This window comes from Mesoplodon mirus, assembly GCF_964341445.2.
Source record: "Mesoplodon mirus genome assembly, chromosome: 15".
Lineage (NCBI taxonomy): Eukaryota > Metazoa > Chordata > Mammalia > Artiodactyla > Ziphiidae > Mesoplodon > Mesoplodon mirus.
Window position 1 is genome coordinate 57,406,585 of NC_138991.1, and position 18,799 is coordinate 57,425,383.

At 47.5% G+C, this 18,799-nt stretch overlaps 1 protein-coding gene across 1 annotated transcript in view; it reads left to right on the forward strand.

Annotated features, from left to right (window-relative positions):
• Nucleotides 1–9,174: 9,174 nt before the first annotated feature.
• The window catches only part of GRIN2A (glutamate ionotropic receptor NMDA type subunit 2A), a gene marked incomplete at both ends in the record, with an annotated part of 368,989 nt that continues 359,364 nt past the window's right edge, over nt 9,175–18,799 (forward strand). The window contains one exon of the mRNA XM_082645645.1: nt 9,175–9,588. Coding sequence (XP_082501771.1) covers nt 9,175–9,588 — 414 coding nt within the window. The remainder of the gene's footprint in view (nt 9,589–18,799) is intronic.

Consider the following 18,799-nt stretch of genomic DNA (forward strand, 5'->3'; position numbering starts at 1 on the left):
TTTAAAGCCTGGCTGGCTCCTGAATCTTGGATTCTAATCTTTGCTCAGTCTCTTACTGTTGAGTAATTCTGTTCAGTCCCCTGCTCTTTGTGGGTCTTCAGTTTCTTCTTCTGTGTGTTGCAGGGTTGGATCACATTTTCACAGTGTGTTCATCAGCCAAGTCCCAGAGTTCTGTCAGGAGCTATGGTGTGGGTGTGGGTGGGGTTGGGGAGGGGATGAGGAGAAGCTGAGGGTGAGCATCAGACCCCCAGCATCTTCCCGCTTTTAACCTGAGAGCAAACGCCACTCTCTGCTGCTGCCTCGGTCAGGATCGTGTGTGAGAGGGGGCTTACAGAAGGGGCTGTGACAAGTTAGAATACTAGCAATTGCTGATCTGACATTCCTGTACCCCAAGAGAGGAGGAAAATAAACCGCAGAGAGGGTAAAAGACCTGTATCTAAAGAGGACCAGCAAGCTAGTGACTTGGGCCGATAATGTATTTGCTGAAAGTGCAGGTTCTGGAGCCAGACACAAATGGTTCAGGTCCTAGCCCTGCCTGTTACTAGTGGTGTCCTTGGGCAGAGTCAGTTCTCGACTGCTAGACAATCCTGTTTTACTACCACGAACGGCTCCAAGTGGGATCGTTGAGGCCCTGAGTTATTCCACCGATGGAAGAACTCAGCAGCTGGGTCATCTTTCTTTTAACTCTTTACCTCCAACCCCAACTGCCAGCTCAAAGGGCCCAGGGCACCCAGACAGACGCCTTTCGACCTGACCAGTTTATGATGCAGATAGCGGGGGTCCCCAAGGACTGTCCCCCCACCCTCCACAAAGGAATAATTTGTAGTGACTTTATATCTGGCAACCTCTACTGGAATTCATGCCCAACAGAGTTCATGGGTAGGGAAAGGGCTGGACTTGGGAGAAGAAGACATAAGAAGAGGCCGTGTGTGACCCTTACTATTGATAATCCTTCAACCAATGAAGGATGAGGAGTTGGATGAGTCCCCTGATTCCTTGCCACCAAGTGGGATAATTAGGGGGCATAGTCTTCACGGTCTCTTAGCCGGTCTTCAGCTAGATTGGGACTTAGTTGAGCCCAGGTGCCACCCTCCCGTTAACACACCCTTGATTGGCTTCTTCTTTTCCCACTTCCTCCTGGGCTTCCTGGATCACCTCCCAAATAGATCAAGGTTCTTAGCTCCTATCTCAGGGTCTGCTTGTGATATTGTGATTTATAACAAGACATATATATTTGGTCTTTGTTGTTTCAGGCACAGAGTTCCTAAAACCCTTGGAATTTCCTAAGTGAAGAGATTGGAAAGGTGTCTTTTGTTGGGTTAATGAGGCGACTTTTGGAAAGCACCTAAGGACGGGCTGGTTGCATGCCAGTGGAGCCAACCATGTGATTAGAGGGTTGGCTATCAGGGGAGGGCAGAGGGCCTGGAGATTGAATTCAGTCACCAATGGCCAGTGATTTAATCTCTCATGCCTATGTAAGGAAGCTTCCATAAAACCCAGAGGCACAGCTACTAGGTTGGTGAACACGTGGAGTTGTGGGGAGAGCGGTGTGCCTGGAGAGGACATGGAAACTCCTCGCCCTTTCCCTATACCTTGTCTTATGTATCTCTTCATCTGACTATTGATTCATATCTTTTAATATTCCTTGTAACTTACAGGTAAATATAGTGAGTAAACTGGTTTCCTGGGTTTTGTGAGACACTCTAGCAAATTAACCAAACCCAAGGAGGGGGTCATGAGAACCTCTGATGTATAACCAGTTGGTCTGAAGCACAGATAACAACCTGAACTTCTATTGGCATCTGCAGTAGAGGGCAGCCTTGGGGTTCAGAGACCTTAACCTGTGGAATCTGATGCTGTCTCCAGGTAGATAGTGCCAGAATTGATCTGAATCGTAGGACACCCAGCTGGTGTCTGAGAATTGCTTGGTAGTATGGGAACTTCCCCCTCTTCCCCCACACTGGAATTGGTGCAGAGCCTTTACTGCTGTTGGAGGGATGCGCATTAAGACATAGCCTTTCAGGAGCTTCACTGCAGTGCTGGGGGAGGTAGGGTGATTTGACTCCCATTTTACTGAGGAAGAAACTGAAGCCTGGAGAGGTTAATGACTTTTCCCAAAATGGTAGATTATAGGACTCCTGACTCCTAAGTCAGTATCCTTTTCTCAGTGGTACACCTTGGTGCCTCCTAGCCACCTCTGATATAAGGGAGGACACTGGGTTGCTTTGCGTAAAGACCAACAAGGAATGGAATCTTTTGCTGCTGTCTTCATTTTAGTTCTCAAGACTAGCAGTAGATTTGTTTAGAAAAAGCCTTGCCCTTTGATTAGAACTATTTTCCTTAATGGGTTATGGGAGCAGAGAGGGAAGTTCAGCCTTTTGGTTAAGATATTATGGAAGGGTTAACTAGTGCCTTGGTTGATCTCAGGGTAAAGACCTTCAAGAAAAGACACAGAATCATAGAATGTCAAATGTCAAATGTGGAAGGCAGCTTTGAGGTCATCCTGGCTAGTCTATGCCTTTCTTTTATAAATGGGAGAACTGAGGTCTAAAGAGGAGAAAGTCCTTAGGGTCACCAGGTAACATGGAGATTAGGATCTGAGAGAAAGTAAACAAAATACAGGGAATCAGAGTCAGGTTGTGCTGAAATCAGGACTCTCTGGGAACTTGCTAAGTTAGAAATGGCAAATTGGAGTCAACTTTATTCAGTGGATGGGGCTACCCAGAACACCTTGAACTGAGCAAGCTTGTGAAGGTCAATCTAAACTTAGAACCACTTGAAGAATTGGTTAGTGTTGTCTGCCTTGGCACGGGACATCTGCCACTACAAAAGAGACAAGGTCAAGAAGGCTGGGACCGTGGTTAGCGCAAGTGTTGGCACCCATAGGCTAGAATTTGGAGGGACGGTGAAGGTAGGTCACCAGTGGCAAAACAATGCCTAAAGGTGGTAGCTAGTCTGGAGTTTAGGTTACTCCACTCCCCCACCCCCCAAATATTTTTTTTTTCTTTTTTTTTTATTTCAATTTTTTTCCCCACATATTTTTTTGCTCTATCCTTCTCTCTCATACTGCTTTGATCCCAATAACCTTGTAGAATGCAAACACACACACACGCACGCACACACACACACATTTTATTTTACACAGCAGACAATTAAAGCAAAAATTCTGGATCCTGGGCTTCCCAGGTGGCGCAGTGGCTGAGAGTCTGCCTGCCGATGCAGGGGACACGGGTTTGTGCCCCGGTCTGGGAAGATCCCACATGCCGCGGAGCGGCTGGGCCCGTGAGCCATGGCCGCTAAGCCTGTGCGTCCGGAGCCTGTGCTCCACAATGGGAGAGGCCACAACAGTGAGAGGCCCGCGTAACGCAAAAAAAAAAAAAAAAAATCTGGATCCTGCTCCAAATTTTGTCTTTAGCATTTTGTCTCTCCTAGTACTAAAGTCCCACTTGAGTCTCACTTTCCCCATATGCAAAAAATAAAGGTGTTGGGCCAGCTCACTGATTCTCAAAAAGTATTCAAAGAAACAGTATTCCTGCGGGATGGTAGCAGCTATTATGTGTAATAGTTTTCCATGATTAATTTCTTTTAGAACATTGCCAGACTAATAAAAACATTTTTTTTAAACTGCAAAACATCTCCGATCTTTAGTAAGAATTCACCTTAAAGTTACTCAGGTAGGCAGATTTCCCCAGACTTACTTGAAAACAGAAAATACACCATACACGATAGTCTCTAAAGGTCTTTCAGCTTCAAAATGCTATAATTCTTTACCGAGTTTCTCTGAGATGCATAATCAATGATTGACTTGTTTTAGTTCTCTCCCATAGATATGATATGGTGGTTGATTTAAAAAATTTATATTTTTTTATTAAAAAAATTTTTTTAACATCTTTATTGGAGTATAATTGCTTTACAATGGTGTGTTATGGTGGTTGATTTTTAACCACAGTGTTTAAGTGGCTCAAAGCAAATGGCAACCCTGGGGGTCATTTCTTTAGTTGAGTGTTTGAAGATAAATCAGTTGAATTGAGAACAGCTAAAACAATTTGTTCCTTAAGACCAGACTAGGTTAGTTCAGTTACTTTAATGATGTAAATAATGTGATAAAAGCAAATGGCAAAATGGATTGCAGAATATTGTTGACTGGAGGGCCTTTTTTGGGGACATAGCCTTTGTTAGCATAGCTGCTATGAAGGTTTTCCATCTGAAAGTCTCAAGTAGCAAAATCCTACTCAACATCCTAAGCTGTGTGGTGGGTTTAGCTTTTCATCACAGCACAGGATAAAGTGGTCATGATGACATATACACTGTTACAGTCTCCATCCACAGTGTGATGGAGTTCTAGGTACCTGACCCTAAGTGGTTCTCCACACTAGGGAGATGTCCAGCCTGGGGCGACTCCAGCTGCCTGTTCCTTAGACTGTTCCTTCAAATGAAGGGCTGGGTTCTTTCTCTATTCAAAAGAGGTCACACCTGTTTGATCTACCTTTCTGCAAGTCTGGTCACGAGTAACTTCAAACTCTCCATATCGATAGTTTTCATCAAAGACTATTTCAGAGTCAGCACTGATATACAAGGATGGAAAGCATGGTGGTTAATAACCGGGCACCATCAGAATCATCTATGGAATTAAAACAAATAAACATGCTTGGCCCCACCTGTGGAGATAGTAATGGAGAAGCTCTGAAGTGGGTGCAGGCATCAATGTTTTAAAAAGCTCCACATATACCAACCCACATGTCCATCAGTAGGAGACTGGATACGCAAAGTGTGCTGTATTCATACAATGGAAAGCTACTCAGCAATGAAAAGGAAAATGCTGTTGTTACATGCAGCAACATGGATGGATCTCCCAGACATTAGGTTAAGTGAAAAACGTCAGTCACCAAAAAATATACAATGTAGAATTCCATTTATATGAAGCTCGAAAATAAGCAAAGCTAGTACATGTAAGAAATCATACTGGTGGTTTCTACTGGGAGGAAGTGGAATTAGCAACAAAGGGACACAAGGGCATTTTCTGGGGTTAATGAAAATATTCTATACCTTGTTTTTGGTGATGGTCTACACAGATGCATACAACTTCAAAATTTGAACTGAATCCTTAAGAGATATGCATTTTATTGCGTATAATTTATACCTCACTTAAATAGAAAAGGCCTAACTTCCCTGTAAGTCCCCAAATCAGGGTCCTGTACCTGTGCCAAAGTCTAAGAAATGATCATCTCCACCCAAGGGATGGGCCTAACCCAGCTCAGCCCAGTTACAGCCTCAAGAAATGGAACACTTTCCTATTCTCTGTCTTACATCACACAACTCCCCATTCTAATTTACCCTCCAGTATATCTCCCATCCTTTCTCTGTCTTTTGGATGATAAAACTCTGGAGAACTCAACATACAACCACCAGCTTAGTAATAAACACATAGGTCTCCAGGAACTGTGCTTCTTTGCTATTTCCATTTCAGTAGCCACATCTGCATTCCTGGAAGGAGTCCCTTCCCTCTCAGGCCACCTTGTAGTTTATTGAGCACCTACTATGTGCTGGACCTTGGTGGCTCCTTTACCAAGAGCTACCTCATTTTCTTTTCAAAATAACCCTGAGAAGTTGATCTTTTTTTACTGTCCTCCCCATTTTCCGGATTAGCGATCAGGCTGATTAAGTGGAGGATGCAGGGTTAGAACAGTGATTGCAAAACCCCTTACAATTTAAGACCTCTTTCCTTCCAGGGCCTGAGGGGAGAAAAGCAGAGTGTTGGAAGGAGAGATACAATTGAGTTTAAAAGGGGCAAAGGTCCTTACTTGGCATTGCTTTTCATGCCCAGTTACCAGAATTCAAGCCAGCCAGGCCCCACGCACCCAGGCAGTCCCGTGCTCTCTGGCTTTCCCCTGCTGGAAGCTTAAAAGTGACAGCCTCAGGGCGACTTTGGTTTGGTATAACTTAGAAAACAAGAAAGAAGCAAGTGGAGGATATAGAGCTGTCTTTAGTTTTAGGATTCTGGCTCCCTGAGATCAGAGGAGTGGGTTCCTGTTCGGCGGTGGCGAGGCACAGGGAGAAGCATTGGAGCAGATTCTGTAGTGTGTGTGTGTCGGCGCGCCTGTGCGTGGAGGGGGATTGCTGTACCCAGCGCGAGGCACTGGGGGAGGAGGAAGCGGTAGCGAAGATCTGAATAATTGATTCCTCAGCCGCACCAGACACCCGGGAGCGGGCGGAGAGCGTGGTTTCAGCACGAAGGACAGCGGCGCGCGCCTCCGCAGGCGCCCCCGCCTCCAGCCAGCCGCCTATCCTGGCCTTAACGCCACCGTGCGCTCCGGGAGCCGGTGGCCGCTCTGTGCGCCGCTGCCGGGGGACTGCGAGGTCTGCCTCCGCCGGCCTCCGGGGAGGGCGGCTGCGGACGGGAGGCTCTTTGGCCCGCCTGAGCTCCAAGCCTGTCGGGCTTTCGCGGGGGCTGCTGCGTCTCGCCGACTGAGAACAAGTCCCCAAGTTGGCGTGGGGGCGCCCCTGCCTTCCTCCTCCTCTTCCTCTGAGGCGACCGCAGCAGAAGCACGCCTCGGGAGCCCGGTTTTGCCAGTGCTGTGAACCGGGGTGGCCAGGAGCTCTCCGGACTCCCGCCGGGGAGTGGGAAGCTGAACGCCTGGCGCGGAGCTGGCCTCGCAGCTGAGGGCTAGAGAGAGCTGCCTTCCCCCGCCCGCACCTCTCTCAGCCGGGGACCGCGGGGATCCCCGGCCACACGCGCGCGCGCGCGCGCTCCCACATCCACTCACACACACACTCGCCCTCACACACGCACCAGCCCGGAGCCTGGGCTGCGGAGGGGGCTCTCGGGCGCGCTCAGAGGATCAGAGGGCAGCTACTGTCCGGCGTGGGGCAGGAAGCCGAGCTCAGGCTCTTGGAGGGAGGCGCCGAGGGCTTAGCCGGAGCATGGGGTCGGGTGAGCGCTGAGAGTCACGGCCGCAGCCAACAGCCCTGGAGATGACCAGGGGCGGCCACTGCTGAGAACTATGTGGAGAGAGGCTGCGGTGAGTGCCGGCGCGGGACGCGGGGCCTGGGCGGCCCCTTTGGGAAGAGGACGGTGGGAGGCCTTGATAGGAGGGGGCGGCAGGACCGCAAGAGGGTCGTTGCGTGGGAAAGATCGCACCTCCCTCGGGGTTCCGGTACCGCGGGAGCCGGAGTCCTTCCCTCCCCCTCTCCTCCTGCCGGCACATCGCAAACTCAGCCAGCCCCCCACTCAACCCCCATTCCCTCCTCTTTCTTTCCCTACCACCCCTTGCTCAGCAGCTCCTGGCCGCACAACTACCAGCAGCCGGCGCCGAGGAGGTGGCAGGGGGTGAGGGTGGAGGTGCCGTGTTAGCTTCTCGAGGGTGGCCAACCTGGGGCTCGGGTTCTCCTGTGCGCCCCAGAGTGGAGCTCTCCATTTCGACCACAGGGTCTTAGGATCCGCACTGGGGGCGTCTCGGGCACGGAGCTTCAGTTTCGCATCTCCGGTCGAGACCCCTGTGCGCACAGAGGGGCTGTGAGCATTGCAGACTGCAGCCTGTCCCCCATCCTTCTTCCCCCGCCCGTGGGCTGACCCTGCCTCTCCCTCTCTTCTCCGCCCTGGTAGAGCCCTGATGCAGAGCCTCCGGCTGGGATAGCCGCCCCCCGTGGGGGCGATGCGGACAGCGCGGGACAGCCAGTGGAGCGCGCGGGGGCCGCAGCATGCGGGAACCCGCTAAACCCGGTGGCTGCTGAGGCGGCCGAGATGCTCGTACGCGCAGCGCGCCCCACTGCATCCTCGACCTTCTCCGGCTACAGGTACGTCCCAGCGGGAGACCTGGGCTCGGTGGGCCAGGGAGAAGGAAGACTCGACCGGAGGAAGAGCGGGAGAAAGATCTGGGGAAAGAGGGAGAGAGAAAGCGGGAGAGGGAGCACCGGTAGCGAGGCGCGGGAGGAGCACCAGGGGGCGCTGCGGCTCCGCGCTTGCGGTGCTCAGCCGAAGAACGCCGAGGCCGGTGCGAGTTCGCCCTAACTTCCCCTGGTTTCAGCAGCGTCCGGCCCGAGGGGCGCGCGCCTGTGCACGCGTGCACGACTGTGTTGGTATTTGCAGACAGGCGCGGCTGTGCACCTGGCGCGGTACATGTATGTGCACTGGCTGAAGACGTGTGCGGACTCCGGATGGCCGTGGGCTCCCCTATTGCGGCCTGCGGATGTGCGCAGAAATGCGCGCGTGCCTGTAAGGTTGTGCAGCCCACTGCCCACGTGCACCTAAGACTTGGTAACAGAACCTGAAGTGGAAAACCTGGGGTGGTGGGTGGGGGAGCACTGTACAGTTCACGTCCGTCGGAGAGCTTCTTGAGAGCCAAGCTTCCCCCGCCCCCCCCCACGCACGTTCTTTGCCAGCTCCCACGCGTCGGTCTGCTGGGGGAACGTGCCTCCTCTCCGGAATTCTGCATTGCACATGGCGCGCGTGAGAGAGAGAGTGTGTGTGTGTGTATGCGCGCGCGTGTGCACGCGTGCGTGTAGGGGCAGGTCCTAGGGCTGCTTGCACTTGAGTGAAAATCGCTTCATGGCCCCTCTGCGCGAGGTGGGGCAGACCCTAAGTTTCCCCCAGGCAGGCGGGATTCTCGGGCGCACAAGCGAGCGTCCTCACGCCCATGTGCTTAGGGTGTACCCTGCAGGAGAGGTGCGGGGTCTGCTGCGGGTGCCCAGTGAAGCAGGTGGGTGCTGAACCCCGTGGGTTCGCAGGGGGCGGGGTCATCCAACTAGCTTAGAGCGGGAGCAGGGTTGCGGAGTCGCTCTGCAGCCTCCGCACGCTGGGGCTGGCTTGTAGTTTGCTCCCAGTGAGCAGGGGGCGGGGTGTGAGCTTATTTTCAGGGGCAGTGATCCAAGTGATCCCACTTGGCGGGTGCAGTGGGAGATGTGGGTAGAGTCGGAGATGGAGAGGAGGCTGAATGTGAAGATGGATACAGAGAATTGGCTCGGATTGGAGCTGTGGATAGAGTTGGAGATGGGTTAAGGGACGTGGATGGCTTCGAGGATGGGGAATGGATTCAGTGACTCCAACAGCTCTTGCTGGGGTGCTCTCTAAACCTGGCCCCTGGATCAAGGGGCTGGGTCGGTAAATCCTTCCGTCTAGAACCCTCGCACACCGTGGCCCTCTTTCTCTCCACCTTGCAGGGACCGTAAGTGGCGACTATGGGCAGACTGGGTTATTGGACCCTGCTGGTGCTGCCGGCCCTTCTGGTCTGGCGCGGTCCAGCGCAGGGCGCGGCGGCGGAGAAGGGTCCCCCGGCGCTGAACATCGCAGTGCTGCTGGGTCACAGCCACGACGTGACGGAGCGTGAACTGCGAAACCTCTGGGGCCCCGAGCAGGCAGCAGGGCTGCCCCTGGACCTGAACGTGGTAGCGCTGCTGATGAACCGCACAGACCCGAAGAGCCTCATCACGCACGTGTGTGACCTCATGTCAGGGGCACGCATCCACGGCCTGGTGTTTGGGGACGATACCGACCAGGAGGCCGTGGCCCAGATGCTGGATTTTATCTCCTCACAGACTTTCATCCCCATCCTGGGCATCCACGGGGGCGCATCTATGATCATGGCTGACAAGGTAAGGCTGGGAGGTGATGGGCTGCCAGGACTGGAGCATGTGCCAGTCATATGGTGGCCACCGCAGGTCTTTGGGAGCCCCTGACCTCTGTCTTAATCTGAAAGGGGGTTGTGACCAATGACCCTGGTGAGAACCAGGTCCTGCCTCTTCAAGCTGGAATTGAATGGAAATGCTTTTTGCCTTGCTTCTGAAAGTTGGGTACTCAGAGACACCGTGGGTGTGCCAGGAAGAACTCAGGAAATGCAAAAGTATGATGGGGTGGTGGGAAGCTTGGAGATTTCCAAATAGTGCACAGAGATGAGCTCGGGAGCACGTGAAACAATAAGGCTTATATTCCTATAATATCAATTTTACCTGATTGTGTTGTGGAAAATGTCTGTTTTTTTCTCCCTATGGTGGTAAGCAACTAAAACTATTTTTAAAGGATCAAATGTGGGAATGTTGTAGAATAAAATGCAAAGTTTTTAGGTAAAGCAGGAAAGGCAGAGAAATGTCATGTTTCCATAGATCTCTACAATTAGGGGAAATAGGGTGGAAAGTTTGAGAAGCCCTGGGCTAGAGGCACACAGGACCGTGTCTCTCCAGGGGAGTGGCTGTGAGTGGGGAGAAATGACTGCAGACCCAGAGCATGGAGGGTCTGGTGTTTTCCTTCATGTTCCTTGCGAGGGACTGACAGGGGCTCCAAGGCCCTCAGATGGAGGGGTTGGCTCCCAAGGATGGGTTTTGATAAGGTAGTCCGAGGGTGTCAGAATGAAGGAAGGTATGTCCAGATCTCTTGGCTTAGAGTGAGAGGGAAGGTCTTTCTGTGGACCAGCTGGGAGTGTTTCTGTGGAGAAGAAGGGAGAGAGGTTTGAAGATTTGACTGAGATGTTTTGAGGGCCCAGTTTGAGAATTGTGCAGAAGTGCAGGTGGGAAAGGCCAAGCAAGGTGAAGAATGAGAAAAAAGGGAAGGGTTGGTGTTGTGGGTGCCCCGTGCCTCTATCTAAACCCTGGGAAAGAAATGGGGGGGATCAGGAAGAGAAGGGTGAGTGTACTTAAGTGCCGTGGTCTCCAGACCTGAGACCTTCTTGTAGCATGTTCCTTAGATAGCAGGAGACATCTTAATGGAGCAAGCAGACATTTGTCATAGCACTTTTCTTCTGACACTCTCAAAGCACTTTTACATTCATCAAATTAGATTCTGCTTCTGCCTTAGCAATTCCCACCAGCTCCTTTGGGAACCGTATTAATTCTTTCAGGTCTCCTGGGCTGCAGCACATTCAGCCGAAGTACACAACTGATGTAGTATCTTATTAAACATTCATTTTAAATGGTTTGCAGCCTAGTAGAATTCCTGTGTGTGGTTGAGTATTTTCCCAGCCATCTCTCAGTTTTGGAGGCTCCATTCTGGGATGAAAAAAGTAGGGAACAGCCATGTCCTGCCACTGATAGATATATGACGATTTCAGAACTGGCAAGGCCATTAGAGCATCCTGTAACTTTCAGATGAAGAGACTGAGGCATAGAGCAATTAAAGGCTTAGCTAAGACCACCTGGTGTGTGATGGAACTAGATCTCTGGTTTTCTGGTCCTCTGGCTTCTGATGAAGGCCTGAAGAAGGAGAAGAATAGCATTGTCCAGCAGCGTTTTGGAGTGTGATTTTGGGATTTAAATATTACCACCAATTCCGTCTCCCTTCTGAAGTTTTGACGGAAGGAGCAACAGCCTCCAAAAAGCAGTATCCAAATTTGAAAGTGAAATTTCTGAATAGACTAGGGCCCAGCATAATCATTGGAGAAATATGGTAAAAAATGAATTGGAGAAGTGACTTGAGCCTTAGGCTAGGCTGGCAGGTGTGGAGCTCAGGCTCTTACCTGACTTAGCCATCCAACTGTAGGCAAAGGAGCAGGAAAAGAAGTGGACTTATAGTTGAGCATCCCCTTCATATGCAGTGACCCTGTCCGTGTCAGTCTCCGACTTACTAGACCAGCAGCTGCTTCTCCCTTGAACGGGGTACTAGGAAGGGAGTTTTGAGACGTCCAGGGGGTATGGGTGGAAGCATCTTCCCCTCCTGTAGAATGAAACTGCCTTATGGGGATTGGAGAAGAGTGTGACCCCACTTAAGAGTAAAGAAGAAAAAGGGAATCAGGAAAGTGCAAGAGAAAGATGAGAAAGGACATTTTCAGAGAGGTCAAGATTAGAGAGGGATGAAGAGGAGAGGAATGAAAGGGTCCATTGGCTCAGAAATGGTGAAAGGAACTGGATATTCCTCATTATTGTTGGGGCTTTCCAAGTTGGTCCTGATGGCAGGGAATCAAAGATGCCAGTGGGATAACATTGGGTGTATGTTGGGTCCCATGTGTGGGATGTACAGGTGATGTTGAGAGGAGTTGGATTAAAGAGTGGTATTTTGAGAAACCTGGTTGTGTTAAAAAAGGAAAGAGATTGTCTGAGATATGAACAGCCCTTCCTTCCATTAGTAACACATTGAGTTGGCTTGTGCCTTTGCCACCTGTTTCTTGCAGAGCTGAATGCTGAGCGCAGTTTGTTTGGCTCTGAAGGAGCATCGTGGGCATTGCCTAAAACTCCATCTTGTTTGGTTGGGTGTGCCAATGGTGTTATGGCCACAGAATCTGAATCTCCCTAAACCGATAAGACCTCTCTGTCCCCTCTTAAGATGATGCTTATTCGATAAAGCCCAGAACATACCTGTGTTGTTTGCACCTCTAAATTGGTAACATGATAGTGTCCTTGTGGATTAGAATGACAGTTAATTTGATTATCAGTTAAATTGAGCCTCTCCCCCCAATTTTTACCTTTTCCTCAGTCTTCTTGACCCTTGAAAAAAAGAACAAAGCTTTGTAATAATTGAAAATGTGCTAAGTGGCAGATTTTTATGGTTTAATTTACAATGGAGATGTTAATTTTTGCTTTTATCACTGGGTGGTCTTGAAATATAATTAATTTAGAGGTGAGAATAATGCTTAATGTAGATAAAGTTCTAATCTTATCTTGGTTTGGCCATTTTGATCCCGTTCACATGAAATACACTCTGATTGTAGTAACAGCCCCTAGTAAATCAAGCGTAGATACTAGACCTATACATTTCTGCTCAGTGTCCTCACCTCCTCCTCCCCTTCCCCCCTTATTCCTAACTGCTTCATGGGGGAAAAGGTAAGGCTTACATTTTAGCTACATCCATCCATGTCAGTTACTGTGTGGGTTTTGCTTTATATATTATTTCTATACATACCTCATCTCCTCTACTGGAGTGTAAGTTCCTTGAGGACAGATTTTTTAAAAAAGTGAATATGTATATTTGAAATAATGATATTCCTCCAACACAGACAGTTTATAAAAATAATGTCTTTTCATTATAGAGCACTTAGAAAGTATATTAAAGCTTAAAGAAGAAAATAAAAATCTCCCTTTAAATCTTATCACCACGGGTAACCACTGGGGACACTCGGGTCTATTTCCTTTTAAGCTCTATGTATTTAGTTTTAAATTCAGGATTGTATTGTATGTACATATTGTTTTGTTTATTGTACATTGAATCCTTTGGGCTTTCTTAGAAGATCCAGATTTTTCTTGAATTCTGGAAGAATCTCAGCCATTATCTGTTGGATGTTTCCTCTCTAACATTCTCTCTTTGTCTGTAGTTTCTCAGTCAATTCTCCATGTATCTTAAACATTTTTTTAAGTTCTCTGTATCTCTGTGCTATGTTTGTGCTATGTTTCCTCAATTCTATATTCCAGTTAGCCAGCTCTTTTCATTTGTGTCTGGTTTATTATTTTGCCTATCTGTGGAGTTTTAAATTTCAACAATGGTTCGCTTTATTTCTAAGATACATAATGGTCCCTTTCATACCTTCCTGCTTTTGTTTTGTTTTGTTTTATGAAAAACTCTTTTCACTTTGTGGTTGTAAATCCCCTCTCTGTGCCTTTGAGGATTTAAAAAATACTTATTATGAAGTCCTTCTCTGATTGCTCTAGCATCTTCGCTTCTTCCGGTGTGAATTCTTCCATTTTGTAGAGTCTGATCATTGGATATCCTCATATGTTCTCTAATTTTTGTTTGTGAACTTATTTTCAAGGCAGTGTAATGGCTTCTTCTGCCCTATATCTGTAAGCGTGTGTGCTTGTAAACCAGAGCTCCCGTCAACAGCTCAGCTCAGAGCTCTCTTTCTGCTCTAGATACTCTGTGACGCAGGCTTAGGTCCTCATCTCATGTAGGTGATTTCATTTTGGCCCCCTGCATACAGGGGCATCCTTGTGGCTGTGACTTGTGGTGGATGGTGCAGATGTTCCCTCCTCATTCACAGCCAGCAGCATGGTTCTCTGTCCAGTTCTGCCCCTTCTCCCCTGGGTGGATGTTGGGACCTCTGCTCCCATGGCTCATATCAGACCCATTCCCCCACGGACTTTGATTCCTCCTGAAATTGTAGAGCCTCATCTTCTGATTCATTTATTTTTAGGGAGTCCCCTCCATTTTTGATCTGTGATTCCCTTATTTTCAAGCAGCACTATATAAATTGTGAAATATCTAAAGATTTTTCTATAAATTCTATGCCTTAGGAGTGGAAGAGGGGGGTTACTGAATGTGTTCACTCTGATTTTGACCCAGTTATATTTCACAACCTGCTTTTATTTTTTTCAAACTTGATTATTTATTCTTGGAATTTTCCCTTATCATTAAATAAACTTCTCAAACATGATTTTAAATGGCTGCAGAATGTTCTGTTTATACCACAGTTATTTGAACTGTTTTTCTGTTTTTTTCTACCTTTAGTAAGGTTGATTTATGGTCCACATGTATGTTCTTTTTGGCACCTTGCACTGATCTTGCTTTTTGCATTTGTTTCTTGGTAAATATTTGGTGATTGAATGAATCAAGTCATTGGTTTCGATACCAGCTTACTGCAGTTTCTGGAAGAACTTAACCATGCTGTGGGTCAGGGCTTTCCATGCAGTGTTTGTTCCCAAATGCTGACTGATTTCATAGGTGTGTGCCAAGCCTCCTCTTCTCTCTAGTGGGCAGATAATCACTAGCCATCCTGGGGATTAACAGAAATTGGGGACTTCCATACGAAAGGCCTGTATAGCACTGCTGAGTAACAGCTCATCTGCAGGTGGTTGGTGCTCTCGTAACCTGGCAGCTCTGAGTTTGGATGTGAGTGATGGGCCTTCCCATTAAACACAGAAAGCTCATGGAAAGGGGAGACCTGCACATCAGAATGTTGGTGGAGCCCACTCAGCTCCTGCTCTAAAGGCATCAGGTAGTTCCCGGGAGAGTGGGGAGGCATGTCAGATGCAGTCATCCACTCCTTCTCACAGAAGGCATTGGAGAGCAACAGGCATCACCCCGAGAGGCATGATTACCTTCCCACATGATTACCTTCGGGGGTCACTGGCAATCACTTGGACCCTTGATCGATGTGGTCTGGTGGGGTTGGAGGGTTCATCTTCTCTTTAGTAGCCTCAGATGGAAAGTGCTTCTCTAGGTAGAGCGAGGGGGAGAAAGAGAGAGAAAATGAGAGAGAGAGGGTCTCAGGTTTGTAATAGGGTGTTGGTGGCTTCTGATAAGGCCATGATGAAAAGGAACAGTTATAATGTTGTTAACTAGTGTGTTTGGTTTGTTCTGCACTCCCCCTTAATTATTTAAATTTGAATTAGTTGCCACCATTTTAAAGTTAGGTGATATCACATTTTTAAAAAAATCCAAATTTCATGCCTCTTTGGAATAATCAGAAGGCCTGGTAACATTGGGCTTACTTCTCCCCATGGTGATAGTTTGCTGGAGATGAATAGCGTCCCTCCCTCCTTAGATGGGGCTGGTGCTCGTCCTTTCTTCAGGCTCCAACTTGCCCACTTCACTCATTTATGTTACGGACTTGGTCCTGAAGGCACTGGGGTTTGAGACCCCTGATGTTGGTGAAGAAAGTAGGTGGTCTTTGTTAAGAGGGCCTTTCCCGATCATTCTCCTTCTCTCCCAGGACTGCTCCTTGGGAGGTGGCAAATTTGGGGTGTGCACGCGGCCGTGCCGCTACTTTCACGGCCACCATCACTGACCTACTGGAGCATTTCGTCCTTTTTGGCCACAGGCCTTAAACCCTTCTCAACACGGTCCTCTAGGAAGCCACTATCAACCAACTCAAGTCAGAAGACCCCAGAATACCTTGGACAACAACTCTGACGACCTAAATTCCATTTCCAAACAGCAGTGTGACCTTGAGAAAGGCTCTTCAGCTTTCTCTACCTCAACTTCTCCTTCTAAGAAATGAGAGTTTAGGGAGATATTATCTCTAAGCCTCTTTCTAGCTCTGAAAATTTTATCACCTTCAAGAAAAGACTGGGAAGAAACATACCAAAATGTGAGCCATAGTTATCTTTGAGGGGTAGATTCATGGCTGTTTTCATCTTTTAAAAAATGGCATTATAGCATGGTTGATATTATAAGTTGGACCTTGAGTTAGAATGTCTGGGTTTAAATTCAGGTGCCAGATGCTCATGGGGAAGTTCCTTAATGTCTCTGAGCCTCAATGTCTTCATCTTTAAAATGGGGACAATAATAGTACCTGCTTCTTAGAGTTGTGAGATTTAAATGAGATACTGGATATAAAGTACGTAGCTTAGTGCTTGGCTCATAATAAATACTTACTATAGGAATGCTACTGTTATTGTGTGGTTTTTGTTTTTCTCCAAAGTACATGTACTTTTTAATAACCAGAAGGGTTATTATAATAAAATGACAATAATATTATCATATTATCATATATATTATAATAATATTATAACAGCCTGAAGGGTGATGTAGTGATGTGAGGGTATTCCCTTCAAGAAACTGGGAATGAATCTCATAGAACTCTTAGAAGTGGAGAGTCCAACATGAAATGATTCATATTTTTTTTTTTTTTTTTTTTTTTTGCGGTACGTGGGCCTCTCACTGTTGAGGCCTCTCCCGTTGCGGAGCACAGGCTCTGGATGCGCAGGCCCAGCGGCCATGGCTAACGGGCCCAGCCGCTCCGCGGCATGCGGGATCTTCCCGGACCAGGGCACGAACCCGTGTCCCTTGCATCAGCAGGCAAGCTCTCAACCACTGCGCCACCAGGGAAGCCCTCATATTTTCTTAACTGGGACAACCAGAAGCTTTTTTTGAGTTCTTAAGACTTGCTATGAGCTTTATCCTGGCAAACGGAAGACTAAGTGTGGCCAGTGTGAAAGTGACTGTGAGAGGAGACTGTCTCAGTGACCTTTACTGTAAGTAACTACACCAGTTGGAACACATGTTTGCACTGGGCTTAGGGCTTTAGGGTGTGGACATATATAGTTTCTCATTTTCTCTCTGCCAAGGATTAAGTGGCTCTGAGATAGCCTGAGGACCCTGGCAGCCCCAAAGATATTTGATTAAAGAATCCTTGTGATCTTATTCTTTTGCTCTTATTTTGTTATCCTTTCAAGGTAATGATTGCAAATCCAGTTGGTTTAGGGAAGGGGCTTAGATTCAAGAGGGCAATAGATTTTGATGTTAATAATCTGATTGCCTTAATTGAAATGATTAAGATGTTGGATGATGGAATTAAAATTCAAAACTGTCTTTCCAGAATGAAATGATGAACCCATACTACAGACTGCACTGAAGGGTTTAAGAAGGATGTACATTCTTACAGGAAGGAGGGGATGTGACTTTCCAACTCACTTGAGATTGATTTTTGTAAGGGTCATGAACCGGTGGACTGCCTGCTGAATGTGGCTCATAGATGCATTAGTATTTTATTTCACCAGCATAGTATTTTTAAATGCTTGAATTTTAATGTCTTTGGAAGAGGTATGCATTTTCAAGTTCCCTACAGCCCTCCTTGCTCCCTGTTATCTCACATCTAGCCAGATTCACATATTTATGTTAACTGCATGGTCTCTGCAAGCATTTGAAATTGTGACCCTCAGTTACAGGGTTTTTGTTTAGTTGCTCATTTGTTTTGCATTGACCAGATGCTCAGGAGATCCCAAGGAGTGATAGGGCTCTTAAAAAAGTAAAGGCCACATCTCCAGAAATATAATGTTCAAATCCAAAGAGGTAATATTTCCATTATACCTTTTCTGTTGTTAGTAGTGCCTTCTGTTCCAAGTCGCAGAATATTTGACCAAAGCTGGCTTAAACTTTTAAGACATTTAGTTTTATTGTTTAACAAGGAGCCCAGGTCTAGTTTAGTATCGCAATAACCCATCAAGGGCTCCTCCGGTCCTTTCCATTCTTCTACCTTGCCTTCCTCAGCTGCTGGTTCATCTTGGTCACAAGATGGCTGCTTCTGTTCCAGCCATCACATCGTCACATACCAGCATTCCTAAAAGGAAGAAAAGAGAGAGAAAAGAAGCTTTCTTCTAGGCCCTCTATCCTTTCAGCAGAGCAGACTTCCTCTTACATTTCATTGGCCAGAACTGGGTCATGTGCCACCCCTTGAACATCACTGATAGAGATTAATACGGAAGATTCTTCTCCAAGAATGGATAATTGCCACTGGAGCAAAATTTGCTTCTCTTAGCAGAGGTGTAGGAGCGGTGGCTAACTGGTACACCAGATGCTGTCTCCAGCAACACTAACACCATTATCTGTAGACTTGACTTAGTTCTTGGGGGTAATATTTGATGATGAATGTTGAAAAACTTCAGTGTGCCCAGAGGAAGAGCCTCCAGGGTTTTATAGCATCTAAATAACATATGATAAGAGTCTCAGAAGAAATATTTAGGAAAGTTCAGCCCGGAGAAGAGAAATCTCAGAGAGGACGTGAGAGGTGTGCTCAAATACCCCATGGGCTGTTACAAGGGGTATTACAACCCCTTTACAAATTAAGAAGGTTAAGTCTTATTTTTTTTAAATTTTTTTGTTCTGGGGAAAGAACTGATTCCAGAGGATGAAATGATAAGGTTGTTATGAAGAATAAGCTTTGACAATTAGGTCTCTAAAGAAGACTGTGATGTTTCATAGAATAATGTATCTGTTGGACCTGACTGAGCTGAGAATGACTGCCCATCTGTCAGGAGCAGGATAGAGAGTAAGACTCACGTTGGCGAGATTGGATTGGGCTACCTCTTAAAATCCCCACATCCTGGTACTTCAGGGCCTTGGATTTGGCTGAAAACCAACATCTTCACTTTCTGTAAGTGTGTGAGTAATTCAGTATAAATGTGCCTGGAATTGGGGAGGAATTTATGATCCCTGCATCATCACCTC